We start from the raw sequence: 16,978 nt of genomic DNA on the forward strand, positions 1-16,978 counted from the left end.
TCATATGATGTTTCTTTAATTTGCAACTGGTTCCAACTCTAATGGGAGCCTCTTAAAAGGTGCAGCTCCTTGGAGCAACTGTTAATTGCTTGCTTTAAGAGCTTGTTGGAGGCATAAAGTGAAGTTTTAGGGTAAGGTAAGCTTCAAAAGATATTCAATGCTAAGACCCTTAGTTCAGTAGAAGGACTTCTATCAAGTAAAGGTCTTTCTTTCAGACATTCTAGTGCTATCTTGCATCCCACCTCATTAATCTTGGTGGGCACGACAGTCCGTAAGCATTTTGGTATTGGGTTTCTTGGCACAGAAGAGTTTAGAAAGCAATGCTATTGCTTCAGAAAAAAAATATATATATATATATAAAAAAAATCGCTGCCTAGTCTGTTCCTTACAGAGCTGAAATAATCACAAACAGCACTTCTTTCCCCTGCTTTGGTCACTTCATTTTGCAGAAAGGTTAGATCAGAACACAAAATTAACCCAGAAAGCTGAAGAGATCAGAGTTCTTCTGAAGACCATGGAAAAAACTGGTGCCCATAGTGCTGCCACAGGATTATCAGGTTTTAGCTGTATGCCAACCGTATAGCAATGAAAAAACCAAAATCAATGTTTCTAATGTCTGTGTATTTAAAGCAGGGTGCAAACAAGAACAGGTACTTACAATATAGCAGGGTTCACAGTAGGCTTTCTTCTCCACTGCGTAGAAAGGCTGTCCCCTCAGCTTGTTGTTGCACATCATGCAGGTGAAGCACTCCACGTGGAAGACCTGGTCCATGGCCGTGCAGCCAGTGCCTTCCCCAACAACGTTCTCCCCACAGCGGGCACAGCGGCCTGTCACCAAAGGGAAGGGACGTCAGTCAAAGCAAGCTCCCGGTCCCAGCTGCAGAGAAGGTCATCCCACCACCTGTGTCGCACGTGGGATAAGGGGGACATGGCAGCTCCATCAAGAAAACAGATTGTGCCACTGGAAGGCACTCTTACAGCAGCCCATATGAAAAGACCTAGAGGCTTAAAACTGGCTCCCAAGACCATGCTGATATCAGTTCTACTGCTGCTTCTGCTGGCCAGTAATCACCAGGTGTCTGGACCCCAGATGCAAATCATTCTACCATCACCTAACCCACCTATATAGTCACCCTCACCTCCTCAATTAAATGGGATAAACCTGTGCTTTAAGCTTTGCCTCCAAACGAAAGGATTTTGTGGTAGGATGCCTCGTAAAGCTGCCTAGTGGTAGCACAATTGTTACTGTTTAAAGAGTTGTTTTCACTTGTACAGCTTAACCAATTCCCTCAATGGAGCCAGTTTTACTGGCCAAAGGATTTCACTTCCTATGGTTTTGCCAGTAGAGCAGTATCAGTCCTGGCACTGTTGCCAGGGTGCTGATGCTGAGCTAGTTGATATTTTAAATAAAATGTAGTAGCTAAAGACTGAGTTATTACAAAGAGTGCAATATAATCTCTTTCGTTAAAAAAATGACTTTTTTCTGTTTGAAGATTAATATGGATTAAGATATTGTGTCTATTTAAAGTACAGAAAGTATTCCTCAAGAAACTGATGTCTGGATGCTTCACTCTTACTAACCTTCAAGAAAGGTGTATCAGAAGGTGCTAGTAGACTATAAGTAAAGACAAGCCCTAAGAGCTCTGTTTCTGAAAAAGGTCCCTAATGTCGCATACAAATGCATAACACAAAAAATCCGCACACACAAGTACAAAAGACTTGCTGCCTTGTTCAGATTCTTGTTGGAAATGTTATGTGGCAGACAGGTTTAAAGTGAAGGCAGGATTTCAGAGAAAGCAGTTTTCTTAGATCATGGGAAAGACATTTTCCTAGGGAGGATTGTGGTGCAGAGATGGTGAAGTGGGTGGGTGGAAGACATACCTTTGCGAGGTGAGTTCAAAACAGAATTACTCATAAATGCATATAGTAATACCATGTCCCTAATAATAATTACATAATGCAGCAAAAATGCAATGTTCTACCATACCATGGTCTGTATTTATTGGCCTTTTCAACCAAATACTGCAGAATTTCCTAAAAGGACTTGGAGACATCTCTTCATCCCAACAGCAGGGCTGCTGTCCTTGTGCAACGCACCATTGATCTCACTGCACTTATGACTTCTTCCCCGCCTTTCCCAGACTCCAATAGCCTACATCCAGGCAGCAAAGATACTTCTGGATCCCTCAGGATGCAGCAGAATGATATATATACACATTTGAGATATATTAGGAAAGCCTGGAAAAGAACCCAGATCATTTTGATTTGCTAGAATGGCATAACCGTAGTTGGTATTACACAGGACAGACAGTTCCTGACTCAAACAGCTCCCAGTCTGAGCAATGTGGAGAGACAAGTCACCAGATAAATCCAGGCAAACCTGAAAACCTCCCCAAAAGGAATAATGTTGTTTGTAAACTTAACTTTCTTTAGCATCTGTTATTAGCATTTTGATTGACAGTGTTGTACTTTAATCACTTCACTGTAACGCTTCTTGTGAGGACTCTTTTTTTACGAGCGGAGAAGGAATGCAGGGTTCCCAGCATGGTGGTGAGGCTACAGAGCATGGGGGAAGAATGGAAAAAGAACATGAGGACTAGGAAGAAAAAACAATCCCACTGGAGAGAACCACAAGAGCAATACTGCTCTGGGAATCACAGAATGTTAGGGATTGGAAGGGACCTCGAAAGATCATCTAGTCCAAGGGACGAGGGAAGAAGGCAGAAGAAACCTACTGTATATACCACAGGAATTTATACAACACGTACAGCAGGAGAGCACCGCTCAGTCCATGTGCGGACAAGACCGAGCGTGCTCCAGGGCCTTCTCCAAACTGCTCGTGTAGCTGGGCTGTAATATGAAGAGACGTCTGGGGAGCAGTTAATATCTGTATATATAAAACATGAAATTGAAAGCCATTAGTGTATTACTTTACACAGTGTTTTTCCAGAGGGAATATTCCGCTGAAGAATTTATTTTCCCTGGTGTGCCATTCTGTGATCATCCAGTATTATTTTTATGAGACATTTGGACACGGAATAATGTAGTGTCTATGCAAACACTTCTCAGCTTTCTTTGTTAACATCTGAGTAGAAAATGTGGGAATCTTTTCTTCCCTTCCTTCTCTTCTCACATTCATAATTTAGCCAGCTCTTGTATACTTCGTATACATTGATCTTCCTCTTTGACTAAGGCATCTCTCTATTTGCTGGAGAAGCTGTCTATATGTAGACTGTATTTCCACCTACACTTCTTGTGTCAGGAGATTTGGGCCTGTTTCTTCACTCAAATACAAGTAATCTCTGGCAAATCACTTGGTGCCTTTGTTCCTCTGTCCTCTCTTCTAGCAGAGGGCATAAAGACATCTTCTCTGCCTCCCAAAGGTGCCCTGAGGCTACATTCCTGCACAGCTCCAAGGCGATCCCCAGCTACACTGCTGGTGGCCAGGTACAAACCAAAGAGCAGCACAACACAAGTCTTGGCCAACTTCTCGCCTTGAAGGTGGTATTTCCTTAGGCTTTCCTTCCTCTTTCTGGGTTTTTCCACAGCAGATTCCCATTCAGGCAGTGACAGACTTAACCCATCTAACATTTATGAGAAGTCCAGCTTCTGCTATTAATATTATGTACACAGAAATTCTCCCATAAACTCTCGCACGGGAAAGCTTAAAGAAAGCTTCCTTTTTCATAAGTTTATATGCAAATTGTAACACTGTGGCCTGGAGCAAACCATGTTTTTCATGAGACGTGGCCACTCCAGTGAGAATCAAAACACAAGCTCTGTGCCTAGCAACACCCCCAACTGACTCACTTGCCTGAAGGGTAAAAAGCAAGTAAGCCAAAATATTCAAATTTGGGAGCTTACAGTTAGGTGGCTGAATCCATGTAAAGGCATGTGGGCAAATACACAACTGATCTGGCTTGCAGTCATGTGGCCATTGGAAGCTGCACCTTCTGCAGACCTCGGAGACATCTGGGAACTCAAAAGACTTCTGTAAAAGTTGGTCACCCAACTCCCGCACCTCATTCAAATTTGGTTGAAAATGGCTGTTAGTTTCAAGCCTTGCTGGTGAGGGAGGAACTGACTAGCAGACAGGCACAGGCACACAAGAGGTGTGATTGCACAAGCCTCATTTCCTTAGAAAACCAGAAAAACCCCACTAAAAACAACGTATCTATCATTATGTCTGATAGAAACAAAACAAAGGTCTGCTTTTCCTGTGTGCCAATTACCAACAGCGAAGGTATTTGTGGTTGGGCTCACCACAATTAAGTGCCCACACATGTTCCCCATTTTAATATTTTCACACTGGTTGAAGTAACCCAGTCCGTTGTGTGCAGAATACCCATGAGTGAACACAGAACAAGTTGCACTGCTTATTGGGAAAGAAGTAGCAAAGGCAAAGCTTGCAAGACTCAAGAACAAACAGATTGCACAAAAAAGATTACACAAATAATCTAAGAGAAAAATAGCAGGCAGCGTATTACAGTAGAAACATAGAACAACGTGACCCATTTGCTTCCCACAGAGACAAACAGCACTTAAAAGGCAGCTTAAAGACAAAGGACGAAATTAGTACTAAACTGCACAAAGATGAAACTATGTCATTTCAACATTGTGTTTTGCCCCTTCAGCCCTTTTTAGGTCCTTTTTCAAAATAATTTCAGCAAAACTAGAAGGTGATACGTTGGTGCGAAGCCTCAGAGACTAGAGTCCTCTATTTTTGCATGAAAGAGGTTCATAACCTTGGCCGTGACCTTCCTTCAGCCTAGCCTGGCTGCCACGTGTTGGTCTTAACCTTGGGGGGAAATACAGAGGTGCCCACAGAGGCTTCCCCGCTGAAACTGCTGGAAATGCCATCATTACTGAGCTGATCACGGGGAAACACTTCAGCAGCTGAAAGGAGACATCAGCTACTATACTGTATCCTGAAACCTCCTCACTTACTGTCTTCTTTTGTACAAAAAATTTGAAATATTGCAAATCTGAAGGAAGAGGGGGAAGGGAGGAGAGAAGCTCATATTGCACATGATATCACGTTCTAACTTCTTGTTGTTTTATTACTACTATTACATGTTTTTTGCTTATACCGCCACAGATTCTGGCCGCTTAGATTGTGGACCAGCCCTGTTGTGCTGGGTATTAGACGAACACAGAATTCAAAGAAGGGCTTGACTGCAGGAGCTTACAATCTAATACAAGCAATAACAACTGGGTATAGTTAGGAAATACAAAGAAGCAATCAGACAAAACCGCTCAGCAAGGAAAACTGTGGTCTCAGCACTCTAAATGTTTCGCTGTTGACAAGGAGTCTGTAGACAGCCCAGAAAAGGAAAAGGTTAAGGAAGAATTTGAAAGAGGATCCAGAGGGAGTCTGAAGGGAAGTTTAATGGGATGCTTCCAAGGAAAGGACAAAGAGAGAACAAAAGGGAATGTAAGTGCTTGAAGATTGAACGTAGACACCTGCAGACAGGAAGGATGAGTTGATATGTCACTGGAGAATAAGAGAGGAAAAAAGGGTGGGAATAGGTCATTACAGGCCATGCACGTAAAGACAAAAAGCTTCTGTTTGATATGATGCAGAAATAAAACCAGAGGAGAGATTAAGATGCAAGAATGATCTGGCCTAAGTGATAAGCTAGAGAGTGATTTCTGCAGCTGCATTCTAGTTGAGCATGAACAGGAATAAATTGCATTTTTAGAAAAGAGATTCAAGGTCACTGGAGCTTGGATGCAGGTTTTATCTGTGAAGATGAATAGAAAAGGCCATAATCTGAGCTGTTACTCAGCAAGATTCTTAAGATTTGGCCAGAGTCTGGGCATGATCTGGAGATGAGGAATTAGATACAGGGTGTCCAACCTTATCTGGGACATGAGTCACTTTTAAATGTCAGATTAAGAATGTGAGCCAATTAGAAAAACATCCACCACTGAAGACAGATGATGGAATAGGTACACGTCATACTAATGCTTATGGCACAATATTCTGAAGGCACTGGGGCCAAATACAGAAGTAATGTAACTCCAACCAGCTAACTTGAGATGCTCCTGTTTGTACATCCAGGGACTGCATCAGCCTTTTTTGCTCTACAGCGTTATTTGTCTGTCATACCTGCTTAGACACCAAGCCATCGAGGGCACCGACCGCCTCTTGCTATGTGATGTACAGTGCCTAACACAGACAATTCAGGCAATAACTAGATACTAAGAGTAAAGAAAGCAGAGAGAAAATGCGCAAACCTCCCTACAAAAGGTTTAAATTCATGAATTCAAAGCAGGCGTTCTACATAGAGAAGAGATAGGGGATAATTTTCTGATAAAAGCATCAAAGTAGGAAGGTTCTGCATTTGCTGAAATGTGGGGAAAAAACGTTGATATCTCAAAAACTTCTGCATGATGGAAAAAACTGTTTCCCACTTAACTGTACTGTGGGAATATACCACAAGGTCACATCCTCAGTGCCTATCAATTACACAATTTCCCTTGATCAGCTAAGTGTATTCCCCTGTTCTCACTGCAGCCCTGATACACTATGCAAGAAAGAACTAAAGAAATACACCATACTGCCTTTACAAAAGTGTACTAAGGACATTTTTTAAAATATGTAAATACATTGAACAAAATATCTCACTAAAAGTTCCCCTGGCAGCCTCGAGACACCCAGTATTTCCGTTGCATTATTTTTCTAATCATCTCTGTTTAGAGCTCGCCAGCAAATGCATTTTAGAGATTCATGACACATTCTGCTTTTGGATGGCTTTGAATCAGCTGGCAGTAAATGTGGAAAAATCATTATTCCTAATGAAGAAATATTGATGACAAAACAGCATTTCGAGGACAACATTGACCATAAGTCAACAACGTACCAAGATTTTCCTCTCTCTCCCTCCTCTTTCCTGGTGACTTTTATCCAAGGGTTTTCAAGCATTTCCCAAACACATGGGATTCCTCAGGGCATCTATGTCAGACAGGCACAATTATTCCATTTTAAAGGGATACAGGAGCGGAAGTTAATCCATTAGGATAGCACTGTAACAGCAGACCTTAACTGCCAGTACATCTTAATCAAGTTTAATGCAACGGTAGTGATCTCATAAGCACCAAACAGATCCTGGGTTCCTTGATTTGTCCAAAGAGAATAAAAAAGGAACGTCTGATCTACAAGAGAGGATTCATTCCCCTCCTGTGGAACATGGCATCCAACTGTGATTATGTTAGGGAAAGATGCATTGATCGTATTCGTCTGAGTTATTCTAACACTTCAGCACTCAGGGCACTGCAATAATAGCGTGAAGGGAAACCCAAAGGTAGTTTGTGCATTCTGTAGGAAATGACGGTATTTTTCTCATTTTATCTTTGCCTTCCTTACCTACTCTTTTTTTTGCTTCTGAACTCAGACTTCTCACTGCATGGGAAGCCCTTGGCAATGGTTTATTGTGCTAGGATCCAAGCTTGAAGTTTCACCATTTGACAGCAGCAGGCTGTGTGCATCCGTTGTCTTACACAGCCTTTGGACATGAGACAGATCAATCTTAACTCCCTCTCCTCACCAGACATCAGAAAACACAATCTTTCACAGAGCTTCATGCTGCAAGGTGTGCCTGTAACACTTCATAAATAAAATCCAAGGCCATGATTTAATTACTGTGTCCTGGTTATTCTGCTTTAACCACGTTGCACTTGTACTCCAGATGTACAGGTCCCTGCAGTGACCTCCTTGTCATTTGTACTGTGCGTGTCCAGCAGTAGCTGCAACAACTTTTAGGTTGTTTTTATCCCTCTCCTTCAACCACGACACAACTTCACATTCTCATCTTCCTTGGCCGCAAACCTGAGACATCCTCAGTACATCCTGGAGGTCCCATTCCACTCCACACAGCAGATGCACTGCAATGGTGCAGGCTCACGTTGCTAACGCTTTACTGCACCCTTTCAAACACTTCTCCATGCTGCTCAACACAAGGTTACTATCCCAGCCAGTCACTAGTCCTTCTGGTGAGTCTTTCCAACACCCCAGAGAACTGTTAGGACACCCAACATGCAGGTGCAGAACTTGAGACCCACAGGTTAAAAAGCTTTCCCAGGGTCACACCAGGAGTTTGTGACAGAGCCAGGAACTGAAACTGCATCTTCCCAATCCCAATCTAGTCTTTTTAACCATGAGATCATCAATGAAAAGCCTTAATGGTGACACAGGTTTGCAGCACAGAATCTCCCCTATTTCAGAGGGAGTTCCCAGCACCAGTCCTGCTGGAATCTGCTCCCTGGCAGAAGGAAGGTGCTCCCAGTGCAGGCCATGCCGCCGCTCTTCGGCATCCCTGTCAAGCCATGTAGCAACTGAGAATAAAGAGTTCTGTGCCTCTGCTACTGTCCTCTGCTTAATAAGAGAGGAAGAAATGTCTGTGTTTCCTTCAGCATCCACGTGGTGATCGTCCCTGTCCCTTACACACCTACACCACCCTCTCCTCAACTCCCTGGGACACAAGAGACAATTTAGCTTGTTTCTGATATCAAGCAGATTATGATGGATTTTACCAACACATTAGAGCTACCTTCCTAAATTTTTGCAACACCATGTATCACTGTCACAAAACAAAGGTTTGGAGAGCAGCACTCCTGACTTTCCTACAAAGCTACCGAAGTTCAAGTTGAACAGGATCTTGAGAGGTCTTGGAAACTACCATACTGCCTCAAAGGCAAGATCAACTGTCTCTACAACATTCTTGACAGTTACTTGTCTAACCTGTTCCTAAGAACCTTCAGCAACAGAGATTTCACTACGACTTGGGCAAAAAATTTTAGTGAGTACTTAACCTTATCACCAGCGAGCCTTTCTTTCCACCCAACCATGATGTCCCTTGCAGTAATCGAAGCCAAAGCCTTTTTACTCCACTCACAATGGACATAAAGAACACATATAGGCTTGGTTTGGTCTACACCAGCTGTATGGGACCCAAAGCAAAGTTGTCCCCAGTCTCTCCTCAAGCAAGACACCTTGCATTGTCACAAATGTTCTGACCGTGTGCCCAACACGTCGACGAGGTACCAGTCCCCAACTTGGGTGATGTGCAGTGAGTGTCCCAGCCCAGTGGGGGTCAGTGATGTTCTACAATATTGAAGGTCCCAGCTATTCTTTTTTTTTTTCCTCAGTATGCTCTGCCTTCTTTTTTGTTAGTTTTTTTTTTTCTGTTACATTGTGTCAACTTTTTGGCACATGTTTTACCATGTGCAAATGGGTTGAAATCGAGCCTCACTAACATCTGGAGACAAAAGAAAAGGGGTGTAAAAAAAGAGCACAAGAGAGGAAACATTCCTCCTTTTGCTGATCAACCAAGGAAATGCAAAGGAGAGAGTAAATGTACTGTATTTCCTTTATACATGTTTCCCTTAACAGTGATGAAAGTCGCCAGATGACAGAGACTACAGTTGTGTATCCACTGAAGATTCCCAGCTCGGGAAACAAACACAGGAGCGAGTTTGGTGGCTTTGCCAGGCGCTCCCAGCCGGGGAATGGGACGTTGTCCCTGCACGCAGCAGCAATTCCCCCCAAAGCCCCTTGCTCCCCAGCACCCAAACAAGCTGCCACATCCCACTCCTTACTACCTGCTTCTCTTCATCATCACTCCCAGCCCAGGCTTAAGGCTAGGCAGGGATATGATAAAGAAACAATAATTTTAAGTTGCAAGTATAGAGCTGCATGGAAGTAACATTTCATAATTATTATTTTTCAATTAAAAAGATTTTTATGTTCGGAGGTGAGACTTTCAAAGCACAGATTTGCATCAAAAAACCCAGCCAATAAATGCTTCACTAAATAAGGAATGCAATAATTTCATTTGGTTAAAAAGAAAAGATAGTTTAAAAAAAATTCCTACTTTCACAAAAGTCCCCCCACCTTCTTGTGCCATCGCTCCTCTCCTTCAGGGGAAACCGATCAAATATAGAAAGTTTAAAAAGCAAGAGACATTAAAAATATCCTTTTTTTCCAAAATAAAAACGGGGTGAAATTTGTAAAGGCTGTGAGAAAGTGGGGCTTTCCCATGCTTACAAAAGCTGAGAAAACTCTTATTTTACTTTCATAGGAAAATGAGAGTTTTTAAAACTAAGATGACTTTCCTCTTGGAACACATCACTAACACATTTTTCAGTGAGACCTTAGCATCACAGGGCACCCAGGGAACAACCTCAGCAGCTTTTCACTAAAACCTCGGTGATGGGGTAAAGGTGAGGGCATCAGTCAAGTCCTAGAGGGGCAGGCAGGAAGCCTGTCTTTGGGCAACTTCTACCAAAGCTGATATTGTGGGGTTTTGTCCATCCTGGGAAAGACATTAGCAAGGGAAGCTGTTGCTGGCAGAGCTGTGGATCAGATAAATTTTGGCAGTTCTGGTGGTCCCCACAGCAACAACCACTGAGCCAAGTCCCTTCGCACTTAGACTTGCAAAGCCACATTCCATGATAAAGCCTGTACAGTGGAAGTACCAAATATATCACAGCACACAAGGTGAGCAACCATGCTTGTCTGAATGTCCTGCATGGAAAGAAAAGCAGGACAGGAGGCAGAAATCACTCTTCCTCCCACCCTCATCAGCAGCAATGGGCAAGGGAGATTTCCTGGGCAACACCAGATTTCAGGATCCTCTTTGGAAAGTCACAAAAAAATACCCTGCAATTACTGGGAGGGCCAGTGGCGGAAGCCCCAGCCAGCGGCTACATGGGGGAGGCTCCCCCCAGCCTGTCTGGCCACCTTGCAGGTGTCTCTCCGAGCGTGCTGTCCCAGCCTGCTCGCCCACTGACTCAGGAGATTAGACGTGCTGGTAGAGCAGTGGAGGGTAGTTTCAGGGACTGCTGCACCCAACCCTGTATGTAAGCAGCGGCTGCAAAACAGAGCAGATCTAGAGGCCAGACAGGCTGGTCTTGAGATGCTCAGAGTTCGTTACGCAACGGTTCATGCATCTTCTCCCACCCACTTCTCCAGGTGGGGAGGACCAGTGACCGGCTGCCCACAGGCTTGTACTGCTGCTCAGAGCCTTAAGCATGCCTTACATGTAAACCAAATTCTCATTAGCACTTGCTTTCTTAAGAGGGTGCAGTCAGAAGGGACCAGCTGAGACTCACACTAATATAGATAGCAGCCTTTGTGTCTGGGTCAAAAACGTAATTTGTCTTTTATTCCATTCCCAAAGGACTACAGTTAGGTTTGCCACTTTCCGCACAAAAGTAGTCCCAAGGAGCCTAAGTGATAGGTCGTAGGTCGAGGGCCTGGGGTGTTAGGTGCTGAACCAACACAGAACAAACCATGACCCCCTTCCCAAAGACTCTCACTTATGACTGCTTCCATGTTGCGCAAGGGCACTTGAAACCACTTCTGTCCCCTAGACCAGCCAAGCCATTTCATAAGACCAAGACAGGCGCCACCAGTATGTTCACCAGACTCAAGACCAGCCAAAAAACACATCCGCTGTTGGGCATGAATGACTCAATTCACTCTTCCATAGCCTGGCTGTGCTCCAGCTGGTATTCGGCAGCTTGTCTCTGCCTCGCTGCATCGCTGGGAGGGTGGTGGCATGAAGTGATTTTTACCAAAGACTCTGTTCAGTGGAGAAGGCAAAAACGCCTGAATAATGGCGAAGTTTTGAGTCAGAGCTGCTTCCTGTGCCAATGACTCTGGCCTACCAACCTGGCATTGCCTCCTGCATGCCCACCTGGGGAAAAACATCTGACAAAAAAACAAGAAGCAGGGAGGGAACCCGCCTTCCCCCTGCCAAAAGTGAAAAAAAAGGAAAAAAAAAGAAAAGGTGGAGAAAGGCTGGATTCCACAAAGAGTAGAGTCCTGAACAAATGGCAGCTCTCACATCCCCAACAGTCTGAGGCCTGGGGTTTTCAAAGGTGTCCGACAGCATTAGAAGATGTCCCACCAAATTTCAACCAGCACCTCATTTATTTAAGGTCTTTTGAAAATCCTGGCTTTCACAATCCGGTACCAGCCCAAAGCTTCCTTGCTGTTTTGAAACATGCGCTGTGTGTCGACAGCAGCCCTGCCATAAATCACATCCATCAGGCGCTGGAAACCACCTCACCTGTACGCCAACCATCCGCCGTCCCTCGCACTGAATTCCATCACTCCAAATTTTTCAGCAGCTGGAATCAACTAATTCTGTTTTTTCTCATTAAAGCAACCTACTGGACAGAGGTTTCCTTCTTCACCCCAAAAATCTGGGACTTTTCCAGCCAGGTGCAAGGTCCAATACTTGTTTACTCTCTTGGACAAGTAACAGGAGCTTTACAATCTGGGATGGAGAGGCACTCTCATTCTGGAAGGGACGCGCAACATTCGTTTCTACTCAGGATGACCAGACACACCATAACCTTAAAATGTGAGATTAGTATTGACAGCAAAAGTCCTTTTAAAATAACATTTGACGCTGGTGACGCCATATTAATTATACTAATGTAATTATGCAATTATTACAATTCTGCTCATCCTTTGGGTCATGGGATCTGCCTTTTACTGGCTGAGGTAGATGGAAAGTAATACTGATAACTCCTTAAACTATTTTAAAGATGATCTCCCTGTGGCACATGCTGCGTTTCTGTAACCCATGATGGAGCAGTATGATATCAAGTATCCATAGATCATTATTGTCACCTGATTGTCACATTCTCAGAGCTTGATGGAAAAGGAGACAGAATTTTTTTTGCTTGGCCACCATTAGGAGGGAATTAGAGTAAAATATGATATATGTATTTATAAAATCATCATTTTATTTAAAGAAATTATTTGGAAACCCATCTGCACAATTGCATCTGTCACTCTCACACATCCTACAGCTTTTGATTCATAATTAGCAAGGCTTAAAATAATAATATAATAAAATAATAATAATAATAACAACAACCACAACAAAACCAATAATTTTTAAAAATCCTCACACCATAAAGCCAAGCTTTTCAGTGGTCCTAAGACTGCTCTGTTTGAGGTGGTGGTTTAGACTCTAGGACCTGTTGACTAACAGTAGGAGACATGGGAATTATGGGTTCTGATCCGTATTTGTCATGATACAGATTGTCCTGACATTTAAACTGAATCCCTCCATGAGGAGGCTCTGATGTTGATCAACATCTACAAAGGCGCGCTCAAAGCATTACTCATCACATTTCTAAGATGGAAGGTTCTTTCTAAATTGGTTTCCACACAAAGGGCACCAATCCCTGTCTTCTGAATTATTCACAGAATTCTTGACCCGAGAATTTTGCTCCGATGGAAAATGAAACCCCAAAAGCTTTCCCTCCACGTGACATGGCTGAACCAATCGGAAAGGACCGATCCGATATCCAGAGGTCATTTTGAGTCCTGCCAGTCCAATGTCCTTGAGCGGGCATTAGAAAAGGCTATAATAAGGGGGATATCATATGCGTTTGGCAAAAACTTGGTGTTGAAATCCCTCCTGAACATCCTGAAGCAGTGACGGCAACCTCCGTAAGAAGAAAGTTGGCAAATCATCATGCTCTGGAGTTTCAGGACATTCCCTATTGGCTTTGTACATATATGGGAGTTCACGGTCAAGACACTAAGTATATTTAATCCTCATTAAGCACTGTAGGATGACAGCGGGAGAAACTGATGGACTTGTTTACTTGTGATAACAGAATCATTTGAAATTCAGTAGACCTCCAAATTTAGATTTGAGGTACATGTAGAAACACTCATTTCAATTTATCCCTGATAGACCTGATTTTAGCTGATGTAAACACAGTCAATTTCAGGTACTTTTGAATTAATAAGACCAATCCCAGAAAGCCAACACTGCTTTAAGTCAGTTGGTTTCCATTTGCACCTAAGATGACGCGACTTTGTTATGTTGACAAAGTCAGATGTGATGGGTAGATCGGGGAACCTATTTTTCATGTCCCAGCATAGGAAACCATGTGGGAGATTTTTGTCCCAGTGAAAGGCTACAGTGAGCATCTGAAACAGAGGATTGCAGCAATGTGAGACCCAATGCGAATGTTTGAGACTTCAAATATTCTGGAAATAGCTTTCATTGTTTTGCACTGCCCAAAGCATACCTGTTGCAGCTCCTGCACAGATGAGGACCTGTGAAATAACATGTATTATGCAGCTCCTGGGAAATCTCCAGCCCATGTTCTAGACCAGATGACTCCAGAAGCATTTGAGTTAAGCATTAGATCCATGTCCAAACATTAGAACTCCTGGAAGAAGTCTGAATTGCAGTATTCCTGCATGAGAAAGTCAAAGCAACCTCTCCACAACAAGAACGAAAGAGACTGGTGTTTTGGAAACCACATATTAAAGACTTGAGAACTTCTTTTCCTGCAGATGAGCCTTGTCTGAGGTACTAAGAGTCACCATGGGATATTCCTAGCTAAGAGGAACACAAAATTAGTAAAACACTCGCCCAGGGGAAACAATACGAATATCTCATTTTATGGTGTTATTTCCGCTGCATATTGTTTTGTTATCCCCTGTCCTCAGGGCAGAATCATGAAGCCACCACACAAGCTGATCTTCTGAGAGCTTCAGCTATATTTAGTCAGCCAGACCTCTATTCAAGCTGATGCCAATTTGAGCATCTTCTAGTCAATATGCACCTATTGAGATGCGAACCACTACGCGTCACAATTGGACCATGCTCCAAAACATCCCATAAAACGTTACTTGTTCTTCCAAACAGCTGCAGTTTTCTGAGGCCAGAACAGCTCTTGTAATCAGACATTTGCTGGATGCACACCATCCTACTTGCTGCTTAACAGCTGTTATTCGTGGTCGCAGGACTTTGGTCATTCACAAGAGACCCGAGGCCACAGGTCAGCTGTCTTTCCTCCTGAGAGAAGTAAGTTGTGGTGCAAAGGGCAATAAGCAGTAAGTCTATGTGTGAACACCTTGCAAGTGTTCAAAACACAAGGAAAGCGAGGCTGGCAGACCTGAAACAACTTAGTTATGGTTCCTCATCCAATGCCTTGCTATAGTCAGAGCAAAGAAATAACACAAAAACCACCAAGACGGCATGACTAACTGGCTTTCTATGAAGTATTGTTTTTGTTTAAAAGACCAAGCCACACTCAGATCAACTGGTCTCACTAACAAAGCCTTTTACTCATGAACATGGCATGACCAGGACTTGCTCAGGCCACAGATCTGCAACCCCAGAGCAGCAATGTCCCTCTGTCCTAAGCTTGGGGGCGGCCTCTTTCCAGACACCTGTGTCTGACCCTCCCGCTGAGGCTCCTGAAATGTGTGTTATCTCCACCTTTTTTTGCCTACATCCTCCAGACCTGAAAGTGCGTGTCTCTCCCCAGCGTGAGCCAACAGAGCAGTTTCCATTCCTCGCTCAGTATCGAGACAGCAGTGCAGAAAGAGGCTGAAAGAGTTTAGATGACAAGCTTTCACTAGGAGCCGGCCACATAACTGACAGAGCCCTTCTGGCTCTCCTCAGCCGCCCTTCTGAAGCAGGGATGCCACAGAGATGGCAATGCACCAGCTGTGCACATCTGCAGCGCACATGCTCCACTTTCTTCACCTTTTGAATTATGCCTTTGAAAACACAGCGGAAATAATTCTGACCACAAGCAACCTCCCTTTTGCACTCCCCTCCTCATTGCCTTGCATGGAAACTGAGTATACACAAAATAAGAGGTTATGGTTGGAAGTTGTGGCCATCAGCAGTGGCCTAATGGAATCAAACAAGCATGGCATGCTGAAGCCTGTGCTTTGCCATCTCATCTTTAGAAGATGACACTGTTTTCAGACATAGACAGATAAATTATGGATTATGTAAAAATATCCCACCCAAACATCCACTCTTATTGTAGCCATACCCTCCCCACCTTCCTCTCTCCTCTAAACACATACATTGGATCTGCCAACACTGGAGATAATCACACTTCACAAGACCATGTAGGTATCAAAACCTGGTTCAGTTGATGAGAGATGTTGAGGAGGAGAACAGGAAAGAAGTGAATGCCATTAGAATCCAGGGTCCATGAATACTGCACTCTATATATATGTACACACACACACAAATACATACACACATTTAAGGATTCTCACTAATTTCAGCCACGAGACAGAAATGAGAAGCAGCTGCCTGACTCGTGGAGGTGACAACAAGAACACATGACCAGAATTAGCTCCATGTTGGCAATGATGGTCACTAGGACTTTCCTGTCCAGAAAAGCTGACTGCACATGACAGCCTTCTGCAGAGCATAAATGACCCACATTAGCGTCCTTTCCAAATGTCTCTGTCCAGGAAAGCTCAGCCAGACACAATTCCTTAGCTCATGTGATCACAAACAATACCTGTGTTAAAAAGAAGTGGAAAGTCAACATTGTCATGTCCCAGCCATTCATCAGAGCAAGAGAAAAAGTCAAGGTAAAAGACCTCAAGCTTTCTGCAGGTTTTTTGGAAGCCAGCAGTCAGTACAAGCAGATAATGAGGAAACAGTTGCATTTCAAAAGCTTGGTGTTTGGTTTGGTTTGGTTTTGTTTGTTTGTTTTGTGTTTTTGTTGTTGTTGTTTTGCGTTTTTTTTTTTTTCAGAGTTTAGATTTAAATATACAACCAAAGCCCCCCAAAAACATTCCTTACTTCCAACTTGCCCTTGCATAAAATGCTGCATATCATCTGCCTGGTCTGCCCTGACAGCACAGACAGAATCAAAACACGTGCTTAGTAAGTTATTAACCTCTCAAGATATTGTCTGGAACAAGAACCTGTTGAGGAAATTGTATATTAAAGCTGAATGTGGCTGCTAACTGAATACAGACTGAGTCACAGCTTTAAACAAATAGTCTAGCGTTGCTGGGACAGTAATTTGGAAAGATTTACAAGAGGAAATAATTCACATCCCAAGTCCAGCTATCTGTCTTTAGCTCAAGTACCTTATACTTTGGAAGGTTGTTGCATCCACACCTCTAACTTTCTACAAAGCTGTGTGTTATTGCTAGGGTGCTTTACTG

At 43.4% G+C, this 16,978-nt stretch overlaps 1 protein-coding gene across 16 annotated transcripts in view; it reads right to left on the reverse strand.

Annotated features, from left to right (window-relative positions):
* The window catches only part of LPP (LIM domain containing preferred translocation partner in lipoma), a 341,933-nt gene that overhangs the window by 58,127 nt on the left and 266,828 nt on the right, over positions 1 to 16,978 (reverse strand). For all 16 annotated transcript variants that reach the window (XM_071812669.1, XM_071812661.1, XM_065844128.2 and 13 more), the window contains one exon: positions 659 to 828. In XM_071812669.1, the coding sequence (XP_071668770.1) occupies positions 659 to 828 (170 nt within the window). The remainder of the gene's footprint in view (positions 1 to 658; positions 829 to 16,978) is intronic.

The sequence above is a fragment of the Patagioenas fasciata genome, chromosome 9 (assembly GCF_037038585.1).
Source record: "Patagioenas fasciata isolate bPatFas1 chromosome 9, bPatFas1.hap1, whole genome shotgun sequence".
Classification (NCBI taxonomy): Eukaryota; Metazoa; Chordata; class Aves; order Columbiformes; family Columbidae; genus Patagioenas; species Patagioenas fasciata.